The sequence below is a fragment of the Pygocentrus nattereri genome, chromosome 20 (assembly GCF_015220715.1).
Source record: "Pygocentrus nattereri isolate fPygNat1 chromosome 20, fPygNat1.pri, whole genome shotgun sequence".
Classification (NCBI taxonomy): Eukaryota; Metazoa; Chordata; class Actinopteri; order Characiformes; family Serrasalmidae; genus Pygocentrus; species Pygocentrus nattereri.
This window is the reverse complement of record NC_051230.1, coordinates 14,461,396-14,481,663: the sequence shown is the minus strand read 5'-3', so window position 1 is coordinate 14,481,663 and position 20,268 is coordinate 14,461,396. Positions and strand designations below refer to the sequence as shown.

Below are 20,268 nucleotides of genomic sequence, written 5' to 3'. Positions count from 1 at the left end.
TGACCATAGCCAACCAGTTTTAGAAGCTCCAGACTGTGGTTAAGGAAATGGTTTTGGTCAGTGCTTCCTCAAAAATATTTAGAAATTATGGATAAAGTATAATCCAAGCAAGCCATGTCCCACTATAGCGAGCGCTGACATGTTTATTTGAAGTTAGTTCCTATTTGGGTCCTGACGGAGGCTATCCCTGCACCTCGGCTGATTTTGGGCAGGCCCCCTAAGCCATCAGAGCAGAGAGGATTAGAGTAATAAACCTCTGAAACCTCCACACTTCCTTCAGCTGTTACTCTATTAAACTGCTGTATAACCAGCTGAGTGATAGACTTATGCCTTCCCTCTGGGTACATGAGAAAAAAATGAAAGGGGAATTCCACTGATTTTTCTGAAATTTCTGATGTGATTAAGTTTTTGAGTAAACAGTAATTCAGAGTGGTCTGATGTGAAATTGGGGCACTGTAGAAATGTATAGAACCTAAGTGACACTGATTTCTTTACAGTCAGTCAATCAATATATCAATCCACCCTCCTGTATTTTCTCTCAGAAAAACATAGATTGGGAAGAAAAAATTTAATAATTAAATAATAATAAAATTCAATAAAAAGGAGAAAGGAAACATTAAACTCAACTAAAACAATAACAGTCTGTCTGCAGATGGCTACAAACCTTTGACTAGTTTATTAATATGAGACTTCAGTGTGAGTTTATCATCCAGACAAATGCCAGTTTATTTATACTCTGTGACTCACTCAGTGCTGGATTCTGTCAGGGTAGTAATAGTCAGAGGATTAAAATCAATATTTGAAGATCTGGAAAGCAGCATAAACTTTTTTTCTTGACATTTAGAATAAATGTGTGTCAGAGCAGTCTGCAAGGCGTTATCTGTTGCTGCATGAGCAGATTCGGCTGAACAGTACAAAATCGTAAACAGTACAAAATCGTAAAAGTCTGAGGTGAGGCAGTGAGATCTTTGATATATATGTATTAAATAAAGCTGGACCCAGGATTGAGCCTTGTAGGACTCCTTATAGAATGTAGAAGTAAAAAAATGGGACTTCAGAAAAACACAATAGCCTTTGCTTACACTACATCACGTTCACATTACCAGGCTGAAGCAGCACAAATCCAATTTTTGCCTTAATCTGCACAGATCTGATGTTTGCAGAGCTGTGTAGATATGCAAATCTGGTCTTTTCAGATCAGATCTAAGTCATTTTGACTACATTCACATTACAAGCCTCATGGCTAAATGTCAATATTTTGCTCAGATCTGATTTTTCTAACTTGACAGATTACGTTAGGTGTAGGTGGACTGTTCCAATAGTGCATTCAGCTCCTTGAATGTGCACTCATTGCTGACACAGGTGTGCACACACAGCTTGTATAGTCTCAACTGAAAAGTATCGCCAATAGAATGGGAGCCTCTGGAGCAGCCACACATGAGCCTAAGGCCACCATGCTCAATGCCAGTCACCAGCTAGAGGGGTATAAATCCCACAGCAGTGGACTGTGCATTACAGTGATGGAGCTCCATGCAGAGCCTTTGAGATGAGTTGAGTGGAGATCTAGATCTAATCGTCCAACATGTACTTGACCTTACTAATGCTCTCATGGCTAAACGCAATTAAATACTGACAACAGTGTACCAGCATCTAGTGCAGGCTTCCCAGTAGAGTAGAGGCTGTTACTGCAGTAAAAGATCTATATTATTACCAATGATTTCAGAAGAAAAGATGGACAAGCAGTTGTCCACAAACTTTTGGACATGTAATGTATATTAAATGTGTTTTTTAGACTCTCCCACTCCCCTGCTGGACACACTGTGTTCTGCGGCCAGTCATTTTTGTTTGTAAGCGAGCGCTAAAGAGACATTCTAGACTGTGTATGTCTAGAGGGAGGGGGGTTTGTGGCATTTCAACACCTCTCTTACTGCAGTTATCCTGTGCAGGAAACGGGAACATATGAATGTCTTGTAAAATCTTGAGGTGTCTGTATATTGTGTCCATAAACCAGCAGACTGTACCATCCCATAATTTGCTGAAGTTTTCTTTTCCTAATTTGTCTTTTGACCTCACGCAGGACAGTTTTATGGGAGCATGCCAATTATTGTGCTATTAAAACTATTAGTACACTGTGCACTTTTGCAGTACTAATACTACTAATATGTGCACTCACCAAAGTCACAGCTGCTATGTCTATATTAATTACACAAGATATACTTCAATTGTATTTCCAAACTAGTCTTAGGTTATTGTAGCTTTGGAGTAATGCAAATCTCAAGTTTGTTTCTGATTTCTGTTTCATGTGTTAGATTGCATAAGTTTCATTCAAATCATACACTTCATGCAGAGATCTTCAACATTTTTGTCAATCAGGTATTTATAAAATAGGAATATTTTGATAACTCACTGATTACAGATATGCGGAGAGATGTGCCTGTTTACAGATGCTGCTATACTGTATATAACCTTTATATTTTATACTGTTGTCATTGGGATAAGACTCCATTTATGTTTTTTTTTCTTTTCTTTTTTTACATTGTGTCCAAATGTCACAATGAATGGACCAAGAGAAATAGTCCAGAATCCAGAATAACTTTAAATAATATTTCACTACATTAAAAGTCAAGAATCTTTTTCCTTCTTCTGTAAAGCTGCCATTTCAGAGATACAAGATTTGGATTAGACGGTGATTTTGTACATTTATGGCATTTGGCAGACGCGACTTACAATTCGATCATTTTACGCAGGTAGGCAAAGGTAGCATTGGGAGTCTTGCCCAAGGTCTCTTATTTGTATAGTGTAGGGCGCTTACCCAGGCAGGGATTGAACCCCAGTCTACAGTGTAGAAGGCAGAAGTGTTACCACCACTACATTTAAATATACAGTTTACATTATGTATACATTATATAGCTGTTATACCTTCTTTGTTCCTTGTATTTCTTTGTATTTGTATTGTCGATTTATGTGCACCATAAATGAAAAACGAAAATGTAGCTCATATATACAAATATGTGTGGCTCTGTTACACTAATGCTGACCCTGGCAGTACTGCTACTACTACTAAGAAGAAAAAGAAGGAGAGAAAAAAGGAGAAATAGTAAAACATAAAGAACTGTATAGAGATCTGTACATATTACTTCCCAGGTGTTTTATAGCATTGTTGAAGCGAGCGTTTCAACCTCTCCGCCTTTCTTTATTCTCAAAGAGCGTCACGCTGGGGGCGGAGCTTATGTATCAACATGGGCGTGACATACTTCCAGAAGTGGGCGTGTTTTCCAAGTGCAAGTGGGCGTGGATTCCTCTCCGCGCTCCGCTCGTCTGACGATTCTCGTATCGATCTCTGGATCCAAAAAAACCCACCCAGACTCGGTGTGTGCTGTAGGTTATTTGTCCGTGTGGAAGGAGAAATGCGATGTCCAGCGCGGACACACCGACCCCAGCCGCCCTGTTTGTGGACTGACCGCTTCCCCACGGACCCAGGAACCTAAGAAGAAGAAGAAAGCCCCGTGGCTCCACTACTCCTCACTTTTGTGTTGTTTTTTCTCTCCTCTCTGCTACCACCTCTGCTGCAACTCTCCGGCGTGGACGGTTAAGCTCCGGAGCGTTAGCCTGAAGCCGCAGTTAAACTCGCTTTAGCGTCCCGGGGAGGAAGCGCCAGGCTCCGGCTCCTCGGCTCTGTCTCGCCCCTTGTCCCGTCCCGCTCGCTGGATGGCCGGGTATGGGGAGAGCAGGCTCCTGCTGCCCCGGGGCTGAGCGCCTCCAGCTCCCGGCCTCCCTCTGCCTGCTTCTGCTGGGATATCTGACTCTCCTGGCTCCGCTCGGTAACTCCTGTTTATTTCATATCGGCTCTTTCTGAGATGCTGTTTAGACCGAACAGTGAAAAGAAGTAATACGGTGATTTAAATCACTCACAAAAAAGACTTAGTCCTACTAGAAAGTATAAGATTTCTATAGTGCGGTTTAATGCTTTTGTAGTAATATTTACCATTTGTCCCTCAACATAAGTCCTTTATTACTGTCTAATAGTAATCTATAATACATGTGTACTAGAATGAACTGTAGCAAGTGCGTGAACTTGCTATAAGATTCTTGTTTTACTTTAGTTCTTTTTCATAAGGGATAGTATATCCATGTGAATAACATGTAAGACACATATGTAAATATGTACCTATTAGAATTAGTAAATGAATTAGTTTCCTCAGTGTAGTCAGTCAGACACTTGTCATAACGTAACGTGGACCTGACCCAGCACTCTTCAGTGGCTCTTAGTGATAGAGATAAGGACATTTGAATAATTGACACGTTTCCTAAATAGTTTTAAGACCCTTAAAAGTTAGAATGTGCCCAAAATCTACTTATTTTAAAACAGTAAATATCAGTCTTCATTATTGTGAGTGCTTTACACATTAAGGGAATTAGCCCTGCGTGCTGCATCTGCAAAACATCTCAAAATGTCTTTAATATAATTTTCAGTCAGGACAAACTGATTATGGCATTAAAAAGTTTATACGCTTTGCTCAACTGAAGCAGCCAGAGAGAGTTTGCTTTGTAACAGTGGTTTCACCGTTCTCCTTACTCTGCATTGGTGTTGTATTGATTTGCACAGATTTGTAACTCTGGAGTGGTAGCTTATAGCTTTCTGCTGCGACCTAAATGTCTGGCTGCAGGATCACTTTCACTCATGTGCAGACCGTACAGCGCAGTGCTTTTTCCCCCTGACTTTGAGAGAAATGCTCCTTACTGTTAAATGGTCAGCCTTTGTAAGGCTGTGAACTTCCTCTGCAGCTGTTTATACTGGTTTTGACCAGTGCTCCGATGCCCTTAGAGCTCAAGAGAAGTTATGATCTAATTCTTGATGAATTTAGTTCTTGAGATGCCAATTTAAGCTTGCTTATCTTTCAAGAAATAATTTTTTTCTCCAGCAAAGGATGGCTCTCCTTCCTCAGCAGTGATGCTCTCTGTTCTGAAAGAAAGTGCTCCACACGTGGCCTTATTTTAAACGGGGTATGCCATTATGTGTTTAATTTGAATTGAAATGGACTTTCCTTGGGTTGAACAGGCGGCTGTGAATGCTACACATTTGGTGCTCTGTTTTCTCACTTGGCTCTCTGACAGCTGCTCCGCTTTGGGTGGCCGTAGCTTGTGTTCATGCCATTCTGAATTAATGGCAGTGGGAGAATACTGCTGGGTGTCCATTGAGTGGTCACACCTTCATAATTAATTTAACGTGGACCCTGGGCAGGCAAGCACAACACACTTCAGTGGACCTTAGTGATGAGAGAAAGGGCTTTGAACCATTCAAGGAGTTTCTTAAGCAGTTTTAAGGCATTTGAGAGCTGTAATGTGGCTAGAAATCTAGATGTGTTCATTTGATGTTTGTTGCACTTTTCTTTTTCGACTTCTCCTGTCTGACAGACTTTATCCCAGCGGTTTTCACTGTGTGTGTCTGATCTTTGTGGAGTTTAATGGCTTAAGGACTGAAGCAAATTTAGAATGTGGTCCTATAACAATGTGTCATTGTGCAACATGTGTGAAGTGATTTGTCAAGTTGTCATGGCACTCTGACCACTTGGAGATCCAGATATGTCTTAAGTGGACTGATAAATTGTTCTTTATTTCGGTTTTAGGAAGTGTAGTTCTGCTCAGCGTGTTGGATTTCCAAATGCAAAATGGTCTTAATGGCTTGAAGGAATAATTCGGTCAGTAATGCTAATTTTGCCAATAATGAATGATGACAAATAGCTAACAATTTACATACAGATGTGACATCATGGTAGTTGGTGGCTGTTGGTGTGTATTTCTTCACATTTAGAGTGACATAAAGAGCAGAACCTCTCTCTCTTTCTCTCTATCCCTCCCTCTCTTGTCTTTTCTCATTTGTAGCTGCTTGTGGCTGATGTTCCTCAATGTCATACAAGGAGTTGGGAATTTGATCTTTTGTTATCGGTGGGGTGCCTTTCGATTAGCCTCCTTTTAAACACTGAATGGCATTTACCAAACCTATTTGGTGAAAGAAATTGTCAGTCGACTATGACTGTTCTAAGAGAAATCCAGGCTTTAGAGGTGGAGATGTCCTTCCGACACAGTGGCTTGTAATCCTCCTGCTGTACGCAGTTGTTAAAGTTCACTCTGGTGGGGGGGTGGGGGGGGGGGGGGGGGGGGGGGGGGGGGTGGTAATGGCGGCAGGGGGGTGCAGTTGACCTCTCTGCCCTGGCCAAATTCCACATCTTGAAATTTCACTCGCTGCACCGGCGTGGGCCCCTCTGCAGCTGAGGAGCGCCTCACTAGCGGCCGGCCACCCTGAGAAAATATTTCCAGCAGCTTTAATTGCAACAAGGGTGTGCTCTGTGCTCCGAAACGACACACTTCAGCCCCACAAATTAACTCGGCCTGTGAAACAAACACCTTGTTTTCTCTCTCTCTCTCTCTCTCTCTCTAACGCTCTGTCTCTGGTTTATTACGAGTTTGGTTTTATGATCTTGGCTGAACCAGAAAAGAACACCAAGGACTTTGTTCTTCTTACCCTGAAGACTCTGAAAACTAGGCTGAGGTTTTACATGACATTTGAGATTTGAGAAATTTATGAAATGAGTGCTATTATACAGGCTTTCAGTCACTACATTCACTTTCTGCATCTTTTCTCAATCTTACTATGATACCTATTTTAAAATCTGTATTCCTATCCTGTATCTATCCTATATTACAGGGATTAATTTTTGTTGTTCCCCACTGTTTTCTCTTCTGTGTTAAGGCTACTAAGGCCCACCTATGTTGACATGGCAATGAATACTGAATCTTGAATCTTTGAATCTTGAATCCTCTTTAAAAAGGTGGTAGTAGGTCTTCAAATTCAATACGTAACAAAGAGGAAGTTTTGGCGGTTGGGTTTAGCGTCACTATTTGGCAGCACACTGAGACATTCTAACACAGACTGTGATAGTTTGATTTGTTCACCCTCTGCCGCTCGTAATAGTTTATGATCTGCTGCCCCCACCTGGGGGACCCCCAAAGACATTCCATTCCTCGCTCGCTCGCTCTGAAATTACAAACAGCCTTCAGCTCAAGGAGACTGGAGGAAGACTGGCCTACTTTCTCCTCCATCCCTTCATTCCTCCTCTTATCAAGTGTCCCGGTGTCATTATTGTTATTGGTATGACTGTGGATCCAATTGCACGTCTCCCTCACAACAGCGATTTTGAAATAGGAGTGTCAGGTGACGGCTAATTGTGTTTCAGCTACCTAGCCGCGAAAAACAGCTTGTGTCCATGACTGCTGTGAATTGGATTAAAACAGATCTCAGATAAAGGCCTCGCAGTTTGCCCTGATCGTACACCAGGGCTGCGATGACACCCGTCCTATGGAAAAAAACACCTTGTCTTTGCTGATTAGGGGTGGGCAGTATATGGAATATTCTTTTTTAATGTTTTTGTTGTAATGCATAATGATATCGGAATCATACTGGCATTTGCAGATATTTCCTGGAAAATAAAGTATTGACATCAGACGGATGTTTAGATTTGGCAGATATTTCAATGTAGGACTGGCCTATATGACGATATTCATTGTTATCTTGACAAATTACAGCACTATTTGTCACAATATGCTTGATGGAGTATAGCACGAATGTAGTCAGTAGTGCAAAACCACGTCATAACTACATATCTGATTACAAAGAGAGCATAATTGTTTTATAGATTTAGTGCATCACAGTATGTGTAATGTTGAATATAGATCATTTTTACAGTTGTTTTTAAATGTACTTTGTCTGTATCATATGGTAGAAAAATGAATACCACAACATTATGTAACATTATAAAAATTTCTTTTAATGTTGTGATATTATTTTTGTCATTTTGCCCAGCTTATGTTAAGAAGTCACTGGAATGCTGAGTTAAATGCTTGCTTTTTATTCATTTTTCTGCATCTGTAACATTGTAGAAATAAATGTTGTATATCTATGTAGAGCTAATTAAGTCCCAATTTCTACATCTAAAAATGTTTATGTGTCGCCATTGGATTTGGCAAATGTGCACCCCAAAAATATCGGCTATTACCATCAACCCAATTCCCATGCCTGTATATCCTTAGATGTTTGCGATACATTATATCACAGTAAGCTTTTGGGTTTCATCATCAGGTCAGGAGGATTGTATATCTGAATGTACTATAAAAGAGACTGAGACATAAAATAGGGAGCTTGTATACAACAACCAGCATACAGTAACTATAACTGTTTTGCTACTGTTAACACAGCTAGCGTAGCACTACTGTTCCGGTGAATTTTATTCATTCCAAATTCTTTGTAAACTTAACATTGCGATGCATATCTCCTATTGTTTAATGGAGTTTCTCCTCCATCTCCTCTGCAAATGTGCTTTCAGACAGGCTTTGGAGAGCAGCATCTTTGCCACCGCCCCACACATGCAGCCGGGTGAAGCGCTGGAGGCGCATGAGTTTGGTGGGTGACAAGGTCACGCGGGCCCTCCGTGAAAAGCCTCTCTGTTTGTGGGTGAGACGCGGGGCATGCCTACCTAATGTGGTTACATCTGCAGCCGGCCCCTTTGTCATTTTAGAGCCTTTGCTCAGCTGCCTTCCTCAAGTCATTCATAGATTCATGTCTTGAGTCACTAAATTAAAGATTTAAACAGGGCTGCACAGTACATCGGTAATTGTTATCGTGATACTGGTTTTTGCAGTACTGAGGTCACAAAAGGCTTGAGCAATCACAGTTTCACAAGAGCCTTTCTGTTGGTTTTTTGATGAATGAAGATTCACGTAATCCAACAAAAAAATTTGATCAAGATAATGCAGGCAGTGTTACATTATTGATTCACCAGTACATTTTAATGTATTAAGGTGCATTGCTTTCGCAATAAGTAGCAATACAATCTCAGTACTTATATTTGGTAACACTTTATTTGCAGGCCTAATCTGCCTATATAGAGACTTCACAACACACACATTAAAGTTGAATAATGTGTTTATACTGGAATATTTATAAGAAGTCTGTTCTAGTAATCACAATATATCAAGGTTGTATATGAAGTAAATTACATTACATTGACATGAGGGACCTTAAATGGCAGATATTTCTTCTAACTGTAACACTGTGGTGCATCATTCCCAAGTAATGGGGCTTAAGACAGAGACGTATGTACAACAAATCAGTTCTACATATTTCTGCTTGAAATCTGTAGAAATGTACAATGTCTATTAAAGAGAAATGTCTCCTTAACAGAAAGTGTACACTAAAATGAAATAACATGAAAACTGTAGTAATTAAGTGCTCCCCATTAATTGGGAGTAATGCTTTATAACAGTGATACAAACAGAACAAATGACTGCCACTTTAAGGCCCTGACTTCAATACAAAGTCATTTATGTTATAGAACATCTTGTGTCTCCGTTACTGGAATTGACTGTTCATAAATCTGCAGTATGGCTTTGTAAATATGTTTTTCAATGCTTACGCATGTGCATTATCAAGTCCCTGTGTAGGTGCCCTTTTAAAAAATGCTACCTATAGTGTTTTGCCCATGTTTCTAATAAGTTATATGAATATCCATTGAGTAGATTTACATGTATTTGAATATAAATGGGCGTTTCGCTTTTACTGTGTAAGTTTAACTCCTTTGTTTCTTGTAATTACATTACTTACCTATTAATTTTGTAGTAGTGGCAAAATTATATATAGTGTGTATGAAATAACATGTTTTAAGATTAATCGAATAATAAACCTGCAGTTTAACCCTTTAAACCTAAAGGGACCTAAATGTATGGGCCATACGTTAATTCCTCACTCTGATACCTATAATTTACATATAAGTAGGCACGTACTGATTTATAGTAGTTACTTAATAGTTCATAGCAGTTACAGAGTAATAAGCCTTAAGATTAATAGCTGAATAATAAGGCCATGCATTAAAATTTTTAATTAAAATATTTCACTCTAATTCCTACACAATAGTATGTGTAGTTACAGAATAACTCATAACAGATTAGTTGACTGAAATTGAACCCCTTTAACCATAAGGAACGTATATGTGGCCCCATACTTCACTTACTCATATTATTATTTAAAGTAGTAATAATTCAATGTAGTTACAGAGCTATTTATTGTAGACCCTGAATCTTAAGATGAATAACTGATTAACAAGCCTGTAGCTGAAGCAATTAAAGTGTGTTTGAGTTAACAGCAGCACCTTTGCAATGCAGCACATCTGCGTGAGTGTGGGGTTCATTAAGGCCTTTCTCCTGCCGTTTTCAAAGCCTTGCCTTTTGTACCACAACATGGCTTCAGCTGGGCCTCCATATTGTTTTACAGCTTGTTAGTGAAACCCAATCTGGCCGTGCTTCGTCATACCTCCTCCGCTGGCTGCAGCGGCCCACGGTGGGCTGATCTTCCGCTGCCGCTGCCTGCAGTACGCCATCATCTGATAATCAAATCAGATGCATTTGAATGGGCTGTGGTTGGGAGCTCTTGGCAGTGCAGGCTGCAGTGGGAGGCCCTTACTGTGGAAGATTGAGTCATTACAGGCGTGTTAATGGAGAGGCTGCAGCTCATATCAGATTATGAGAGGCCTCTCTCGCGCACCCTCTCTCGCGTTCGCTCTCTCTCGCTCGCTTATTCTTTGATGCTCACTTTTTTACTCTCTCTATTGCTCACTCACTGTCTCTGAAGTAATGCAGTCGGACCACACTTGAGCAAGTCACAACTAATGGTGTAGGAGTGTACTCTCTCTTTCTCTCACTCTCTCTCTGTCTCTCTCTCTCTCTCTCTCTCAGGCGTTTTATTTTGTGCTATGTCATTGCTTGATAATGGAGTGAAGTGCTCTGTGTGTGAAATCAATAATGAAACAGAGCCTCTTAGCATTTTTAAACAAACAAAAATCATCGTGACTTGCTGTGGAGAAGGCTTTTTACCAATGCAGAGCGCATTTTGACTTTCACATGGCCAAAGAAACCAGAAAAAACCCACACATGGCCTTCGGCCAGCAGCTGAAAGTGGATTAGCATAAACATTTATGCCCCATTTGAAATGAATTTAGTTGAATATTAGCCTAGAGTAAATGGCTAAAGTTGACTCTATGGTGAGTGACTCTGTCGTAGTTCCAGGTGAAGGGTGCTAATCCGGCCTTTACCGCCTTTACAGTACAAATGCCTCTACTGTTTTCTTTCTTTGAGGCGCCGATTTATTTGATCTTATTGGTGCAATAAGCAAGCTCCTCCACTGATAACAGGAGATTTTACACACTCTTTTTGAGTCGGCACTTTTGCACCTTTTGCATCTTGGTGTAAAAGAACGCACGGAGACTGACCTTGAAGAAACGCTTACGCAAGACACACCCTCGCTTAGGAAATTCCAGTTTGGACTGATTCAGGGCATATAGGGAAATATATTCCCACACCTGCCACACATGCACAGCATAGAGGATACTGTTTCCTAACTTTTCTTTTGCTTTTGTTCTAATAGTAGTGTCTTTTATTTCATACTGCATTAAAATCATTTGTAAGCCAAGATAGTGACATAATTATCTCTTATTACACAAAATCAGATACGCTGCTTCATTACATAACACAAACTGTAATTTGAATGTTTTTTAAGCCTTGTCACCTTGTTTCATTTTTCATGTGAATGAAAAGTTGAACCTGCTCTACATGCTGTCTCAGTGTTTTCTATCAAACAGAGCTAACAGCACATTTGTAAATTACAGATGCCTTTTTAAACAATACGTCACACATTATTAGGTCATTAATTTTGACCACTGTTAGAAGGTCAGTTGAACTGAGCGTGTTATTCTGTTAGTATGCTATACTTGTGTAAGTTGTATTTTAAGCTGTCAAATAAAATAAATCAGTCAGTCAATCATTCATTCCATCATAATCACTCCTGAAAAACTGTAGAGGTGATAACAGGGTTTCTTAGGACATCTATGACCATTTTCCTTATTGCCTGTAAGCCTCAGGATCTCTTTGATAGGTTGTACTTTAAGCTTTCAAATAAAGAAATGAGTTGATCATTCATGTGGTCAAAACCACGTATCTTACTGATGTACTGACATTGCAAGTTGGGCTCTGTATTACGGCTCAACTGATTCAAATATTGATGCCTTATCGGCAGAATTCTGCTGATACCAATAATTTGTGGAACCTTAAAGCCCCAGGGAGATAGTTTTCTTTTTAAGTTGGCTGTTCTTGCTCTTGTGGTCACACAGTATACAGTACTTTGTACTTTGTAAAAAAATAAAAATAAAAAAAAACTTTACAGTGACTATTTTTCTCTCTCTCTGTGTAAACAGGGCATGTAGATCTCGATTAGCCCATGACACACTTCTCCCTAGATGACCATTAAAATGTCCCTTTTCTTTTGCCTTGTTGTACAGGAAAGAGCCAGGTACAGATCCCGCAGTGTCGGATCCAGAAATGCACCACAGACTTCGTCTCACTCACCTCACACCTGAACCCCTCTCTGGACGGCTTCGATGCTGAGTTCTGCAAGGCTCTGCGGGCCTACTCAGGCTGCACCCACCGCACATCCAAGAGCTGCAGGGGCAACCTGGTCTTCCACTCAGCCTTGCTGGGCATCAGTGACCTCATGAGCCAGAGGAATTGCTCCAAGGACGGCCCCACATCCTCAACGCACCCCGCAGTCCCCATTGAGCCTTGCAATTACCATAGCCGCCACCAGCACCAGGCCACACTGCCTGGGACGGGGGCAGAACTCCCACGCCCCAACTACCTTTTCTGTGGCCTGTTCGGGGACCCACATCTCAGAACTTTTAAGGACCAGTTTCAGACCTGTAAGGTGGAGGGGGCATGGCCCCTTATCGATAACAATTACCTGTCAGTGCAGGTGACAAATGTGCCAGTGGTGCTGGGTTCGAGCGCCACAGCGACTAATAAGGTGAGTTGTTATGAAGGGTGTGAATCTGTGACCTCTCAGTGCTTAAGTTTATTAACAGTTCTTTAGGAAATCCCAAATTTTGCCACAATTTGATTTGATGATTTTGTCATGGCTCACTATTATAATTTAAAAATACACTGAATACAGAAATGTGACTAGAGGAGCAATTTACACAGTCATGGATTATAAACAGTTGATAAAGTACACCAGGATTATTGGGGCATTTTAGCATTCAAATTGCCAAGAATTTAATTTTAGCCAAAAAATAAGCACATATTTCATTGAATATTATTGTAATTATTTAGAACTTTCCTAAACCAATTCAGTTGATTCAACTGAATCGCCACCTTCAGATCATGATGTAATGATGCATTTTTACACCCATAGTTTTTAATGTTGTCCTTTTTTGCTTCTTCATTTAAAGGAAAATTCAATGCTAGAACTGAAATCACTTAGTAGATCTTATTTGTGCTGGAGGCACATTGTTTTTTCAGTCACTGATGTTTGAGAAGAAGAATATCTGTGGAAGAAGATATTTCAACTGAACTTTGAATGTAAACAGTACTGTGCAAAGGTCTGAGACCACTCTTCATTTATTCAGTTCATTTCATTAGATATTTCTGAGGACATTTCAGATTATCCCCCTGCATAAGTGAAAAAACTGGAGTTCAAAATTAAGGATTAAGGATTGAGAGATAATGAGACCCCGGACAATGTGATAGACCACCAAAACTATCACCATTAGATAAACAGTACTTAAAGCTTTCATCTTTGAGAGAGAGAAGAAAATGAAACTCAATTCTTGCTTCAGATCTGAAAAAATCTGCAGGTGTTTCTGTCCATCCTTCCACTGTGAGAAGACAACTCAACACTGTGAGTCTAAAAGGATGTGTAGCTGTCAAGAGTTAGTGAGAAAAGGAAATGGAGAAAAAGAATAAAAATATTTATACTAGAACAGTGAAACTGGTTATTTGAGATGTGGAGTTTCTACTTTTTTTAATGGTGCTGAAAAATGAATAACTTGTAGTTTACGTAATGGACATTTCAACTGGAAATGAAATATATGAAGGGTGTACACAGTGCTGTTAGTCATTATCACAGTTTATTCTCACTGCAGATGTTATTTGTCTTGTACTTAGCTATATAGCATCATATGTGTAGTAAATAGGGGTCAGTTTATTGAAACCATCATCACTTACCAGTTTTTCCTTTTTTAAAATGTAGCCGTTCTTTAATCACAGCACCATATATGTGTCAGATTTGATTAACGTGTTTTAATTAAGAGTGTCAAAGAAAGCTTATCAGCCCGATGCACAGATGGCTATTTCAACTTTGACCAAGTATTCATAGGTGTTAGTCGGACAAAGCAGAACGCAGAGGTCTTGTGACTAACACTTGTGACTAACGTGTCCGTGAAAGTCTAATGTTGTTAATGACTGCATGTAGCCTGGGCTGTGGCGCAATCCTTAATAAGGGAGCCTTGAAAGAAGGCTCTGTCTCTCTTTTTCCAACTGCACGGCTGTAAGACCACTCTCTCTCCCTCTCTCTCCCTGTCTCTCTCTCTCTCATTCCCTCCGCCTTGCACGGGACACAGCTGCAACTGCTACTTGCTAAAAGCCATCTACCTTTAAGCAACAGTAAAGATTTGTTCAGAAAGAGGTGAAAGGTTTCAGATATTTGTGGTTGTTTGTCTGTTTTTCTTCAAATTATAAGTTTAGGCAGATTGAAGAGGCTAACAGTCAGTTGGACTAGGCTAATGCTACCTACCTCTCATTTGTGACCTTGTGACTTTGGAGGTGGGGGCGCATTATTAACTGTTTGCCCGTAATTATTAGCACACACTGCTCAACTGAGGCCCTTTCAGTTGCCTCACCTAATGGCCAGCTAGTGGTCATTATTCATCCATGTCATGTGAACAAAGCTTGCATTCATCCTTCACTAATGTAACGCCACACATCTTGTTAGTCAGCAGGCCTTCCCTCCTTTTCAGTGTTGTGGAACGACATGCTTTTAAACCTGTACAGTATGTTTGTGGGTTTAGTAGACCACACATACAAGTGCACTACTCAGAGTTCCAGCAGAACTGAAATAGCAAGTAGATTTAATGTTACATTTTAAGCATACATAAGTTAAAGCATTGTTTCTGGCTATCAGAGTGTTCTTCATGATCTATAATTGTGAGGGTCCTACTGATATGACATTTTTCAATACTGTAGGAGCTAATAATGAAATAACTGACAATACTACCCAATGTTATATATGATCTGAAATGAAACAAACTCTAACAGTTTTAGTTTAACACTGCTTTGCTGACTTATGTGATGGTAAATTGTCAAATATTATGTCAGATCTCGGTTTTTCTCAATTAAACAGCAGAAACTCACAAAGGCTTAAATAATTAACTAAATAATAAACTTTTTTGTACTTGTAAAAACATGATTTTAAGTGTGTATAACTGTTCGAAGATGTGTTTGTCAGTCATGTATTGGTTAGTGCTTTTCAGTTCTACTCAAAATTAACTACAATTTTCACTACTCAAACAATCACCACCGATACATTTGGTAAAGTTTCAGTAGCGTTATGATTGGTGTGATAAAATGAAATGTTAAATCATTTCTTTTGGTAAAATAAACATAATTAAGTTATAGGGTGACTGTTTTAGTCTAAATTCCATGTCAGCTAACCCCTTTCGTAGTCAAGGCCCATCCCAAGTTTTATTACACACTTCTATAATCTAAGAATAGCTCAACCAGTTTGCACTGAAGTCCATGTAGTTACTGAGTAATAAGCCTTAGTATGTAATAAGCTTTGGATTTTAAGTGGGTAAAAGCAATAAATGTGTTTTCAGCTCTGACTTTGAACTATTTCAGTAGAATGATCCAAATAACAGATGAAGAGATATAATTCATACCCATGAATCTATAATGGACCTTTGATACTAGTTGATTACATCTGACAAATTACATAACGCTATAGCAATGAGCTGGGTATCATAGCCTGGTTTGTTCACACTATATACACACAAATATCACACTTGATGCGAAACGGAATGAAACCCAGTCACACTTCACAGTCTTTTCCTCTCAGTTCTATTTTAAAGGATGCCTTAAAAACAGCCAGCTTGACATTTTGTGCTGTAATTCTGGAGATTTATTCAGAACCCATAAGACTTGATTCCTACATCTCCCAGAGTTTGTTGCACTGTTTCAGTGATGGGGTCGTAGTCATATCAGCATTGCTCAACTCAACTACTTACTCAACTACTGTGAGTCATTTAGCACCACAGCTTCACTAAGAATCTCCATTTCCTGTAGCATTAATGAACATTTTATTCAGTCAGTCTGCCAGTTTGTACAAGAGAAAAGTCAGTTACCAGTTAAAAATTGCTGCTGCTATAAATAACCTGAACTGCTTGAAAGCACGTAATTTGTAGTGAGATACATCGGCATACAGTCATAACACCTCAAGCCAGAAGGTCTCAAAAAGGATTTAAAGGTTGGACTTGAATCAGCCAGCATCAAATCCTGACTTGAAAGGTTGGACTTAAGTCGGTAAATCCCTAAGGTAGGCTGTCGGTAACAACTGAGCCAACACTGCTTTATCTGCTAGAAAAAGTGGTCACTTGAAATTACAAAATATTTGTCAAAGTTACCTGAAATATACTGAGTTCTTGCACTTATAAGCTGCCTTCACAGACTCTAGTGTGCATTTCCCTGTTGCACTGGAGCTGCAACATCTTCTTGCATGCTGCTACAAATTTGCCGAAAGTGACTGTACCTCTTTAAAACCTTGCCTCTAATTATTAAAACTTTCTGTAAGACTTCATATCTTCAGAAAATGTAAATAGAATACTTATAATTGTGTGCTTCATTTAAATTGTGAAACTCATCACCCTCTGTTTTCTGTTTTCAGATAACAATAATTTTCAAACCGTACCAGGAATGTACAGACCAGAAGGTGTACCAAGCAGTGACAGATGACCTGCCGGCGGCCTTCGTGGACGGCACTGTGATGGGAGGCTCCAGCGAGATGCGCAGCTTGCTGGTTGTGGAAAAGTCTCCAGGCTGCCACGTCGAGCTGCACGCCGCCTACATTGGCGTGACAGTGGTGGTGCGGCAGTTGGGCCACTACCTGACGCTCGCTGTGCGCATGCCAGAGGAGCTGGCCATGGCCTTCGATGAGACACAGGACCTGCAGCTGTGCATGAACGGCTGCCCCAGCTCAGAGCGTATTGACCAGGAGGGACGTCTGCAGCTGCCCATGCTGGGCCTCCAGCAGCAGCAACAACAGGTCAGGCCAGGAACGGCCACGGCCCAGCGGGGATCCACCTTCAGCCTAGAGAGTGCCTCCAGCAAGTGCAGGGAGCAGCTGGAGGTCAAGGACATTTACTTCCACTCCTGCGTTTTTGACCTCCTGACCACCGGGGACGCTAACTTCACCTCAGCCGCCTACAACGCACTGAAGGACGTGGAGATGCTGCACCCCAAGAGGGAGCACTGGCACATTTTCTCACGCTCAGGAGCCCAGAAAAGTTCCTCAGCGGCCATAAGCGCACTTCTGCTTTGCTTACTGATGGCTGTGCTTTTTTAGTCGTAAAGGCAAAACATGAGCAAAAAGTGGAAAGACACTGTTTGAAAACAATCATAACGTTGCTTGTAAATACTGTGTAAACGCCTGCGGAGGAGGCCAGAGACGTACATTTCTATGACTGTAAATTTTGTGTACATGCCATTTGCAGGGGCCGGGGGGTTGGGGGGCGGTTTTGAACATTTTTTTAACGTGTGTGAATTTTTGTGACCTTGTTTTGTTGTCGTCCTCAGGAGAGGAAGTCTTAACAGAAGCACTTTATTTTTTATGTTGCTACGTAACTACAGAACAGTGTTCCATAGAACCAGAGCTTTTCTCGGTACCCACAAGCGCTTTTTGTTTTGGTTTGTTTTTCTGTGAAATTCTTCACACCTCTGTACATAGATAGGACTTACCTCACCATTTAACTCCACACAACCATGTGACAGTAGGTTTTTTGAAGGGTTCAGAAAGAATTGTGACAGTCACAGTATCTTTCTGTGCGTCTTTCCTCGTTTTGTAGTCTAGAACTCAGTATCGTCTTTGTCTCAGTGTAGATTTAAAACAAAAAGATATGAAGAATTCAAGCAAACATGGCTGAAGTAAACCTAATCCTCAGTGGCTTAAAACAGGGACTTCCCATCCAGCAGGGCAAATTTCATTTGCATTAATAATTCCGGTCCTGTATTTCATCAGCGACAATCAGAATCTTTTTTTTTTTTTACCCAGCACAGATGTGCGTTTAATAGTCATGGATAGCATAAAGATGGCAAAGCAGCATGATTTGATTAAGGTTTTCCTCTCCAGAGCAAGGTCCAGCACTATATTCACTGAGGAAACTGGAAAGTAGTGATTTCTCCTTTGCTTCCTGTGATCTCTTTCACTTTTGGCTCACTACTAACGTACTAACTTTTCTTTAGTTTAGCTCCATTACCAAACAAGCTCCTTCGTCAGTTATCTCCTGTTCAGTATGACTTAGTCGTTTCCCTCCAACCAAAGATCTTGTGCATCCTTTTGCTATTACAGCGTGTAGCTGGTGCACGCAAAATATACATTTATTGGGTTTTTACACTGTTGCTATACCAGAGATAGTCAGCATTGCCGTTTGGTGCATTATCTTTCCTTGTGAATGATATTCCACATGACTTTTGTTTGCCAAAAATCAGTGTGGGCCACTGTTTCAGGACACACACACAAGGCATTTCCTAATTAGCACATGAAGCTCATGGCACTATTCTAGGTTTTGCAAGCCAATGCCCTCCAGAAACTCAACCAATTAGACCATTTTATGCCCGCATTCACAGACCTGCATATGAAAGAAATGCAAAAATGTGTTTAACAAAGTTTTTCTCCTCAGAAAATGCTTAAGAGCATCTTTAAGGACTTCCCACATCTACAAACCATTTGAAGTATGTTTATTTGGAGAACGTCCAAACATCTAATTGATTTTGAAGAAATATTCCCAAAACATGCTGTTTTCCTAAAGAAAAAGTTCACTGTGCTTTGAGTGTGCAATGAACTGATGATGCCAGCGATGTTAAATCTAATACTTTATGGTGATTGCCTTACGGTGCATCCACAATGGAAGCCCATAGAAACACTCCCCACCTGAAATCTTCCTTTGTACCATATTCCTTTTTTTTAAAGACTTGCTACTGTAGACTCATGTTTGTACGTTTATTTGCAACTACTGCCAGTGCCGAAGAGCTGCTACCATACTGTGACAAGTGTAATAGATTGTATTTGGAACACTGGGAGCGGTGAGTGGCCAAAATCCTAGATGGTCTGTATTGATTGGTCGAATCCTTAGATGGCCTGTATCGATTGGCCAAATATTAGATGGGCTTTATTTCATTATATAATGGAATATTTAAAGACCAGAGCAAGGCATCTGAGTGCAATTAACTGCAAAGGTAAGCCTTCATCCTGTGTTTTTGCTTTGTTGCGTTTTATTTTGTGATATTTTTTTTTCGTGAGTGAATTCTGTTTTTGTGAAGAGTGACTGCTCAATGTTTATACTTAAATTATTTATGAAATATAGTGTCTTGTTAGAGAAGTTAAGCTCCATATTCTTGCTGTTCAGAAAAAAAAAGTTTCAGATGTGATTGTACTGCCACCTAGTGGACCACCATTGTTACATCAGTGTTTTAGTATTGTACTGGATGCGGTGACTTAAAAACAAGGAAAAAAGGAAAAAAATGTGTTTTATTTAAAACATTAAATGAAAATACATAAATGTTGTTGACTTTCTTTGGTTACTGCTCATCAGATAATGTGACTTATTAATAACATGTCTCTGTATTGTCAGTTTAACAACTGACAGACACTGTATCATTGTGTTTTTCAAATACAAAGCATACACATTCATATCCAAGTCTGATTTATACTGTGAGTGTTGCTGTGACATGATGTGACATTATATCAAACATACTCAGAAATGTTGGCACAAATCTCTCTCACACACTTAAAGAGCAGTTCACTGACTTTTCAAAACATCTTCATAAGTAAATATTTAATATGTACACAAAGTCGTTCAGAGTGGTTTGATGTGATGTGAGAAACATACAGAATCAGAAATGGTAACGATGGGTTTGATAGGAGCCAGATGTCTGAAGTGTTTAATGCCTCTAAAAGCTATCTCAGTTATTCCATTACATTAGTTATGAATATAATGTTTTGCAATAAGCTTTTGGCTCAAAACATTTATTTTGAAATCTATTCATAGGGAGGCACATGTAGGGCATTGTAAGTCAAAATAGCCTCAAAATAAAACATACGTTTTTGATTTACCATAATTT

At 39.9% G+C, this 20,268-nt stretch overlaps 1 protein-coding gene across 1 annotated transcript; it reads left to right on the top strand.

Annotated features, from left to right (window-relative positions):
* The first annotated feature begins 3,348 nt into the window (after positions 1–3,348).
* Positions 3,349–19,837, top strand: rgmb (repulsive guidance molecule BMP co-receptor b). The gene is made up of 3 exons (XM_017691076.2): positions 3,349–3,821; positions 12,384–12,904; positions 16,817–19,837. The coding sequence occupies exons 1-3, from the start codon at positions 3,719–3,721 to the stop codon at positions 17,492–17,494; spliced, it is 1,302 nt and encodes a 433-aa protein (XP_017546565.1). The 5' UTR covers positions 3,349–3,718; the 3' UTR covers positions 17,495–19,837.
* Positions 19,838–20,268: the final 431 nt, after the last annotated feature.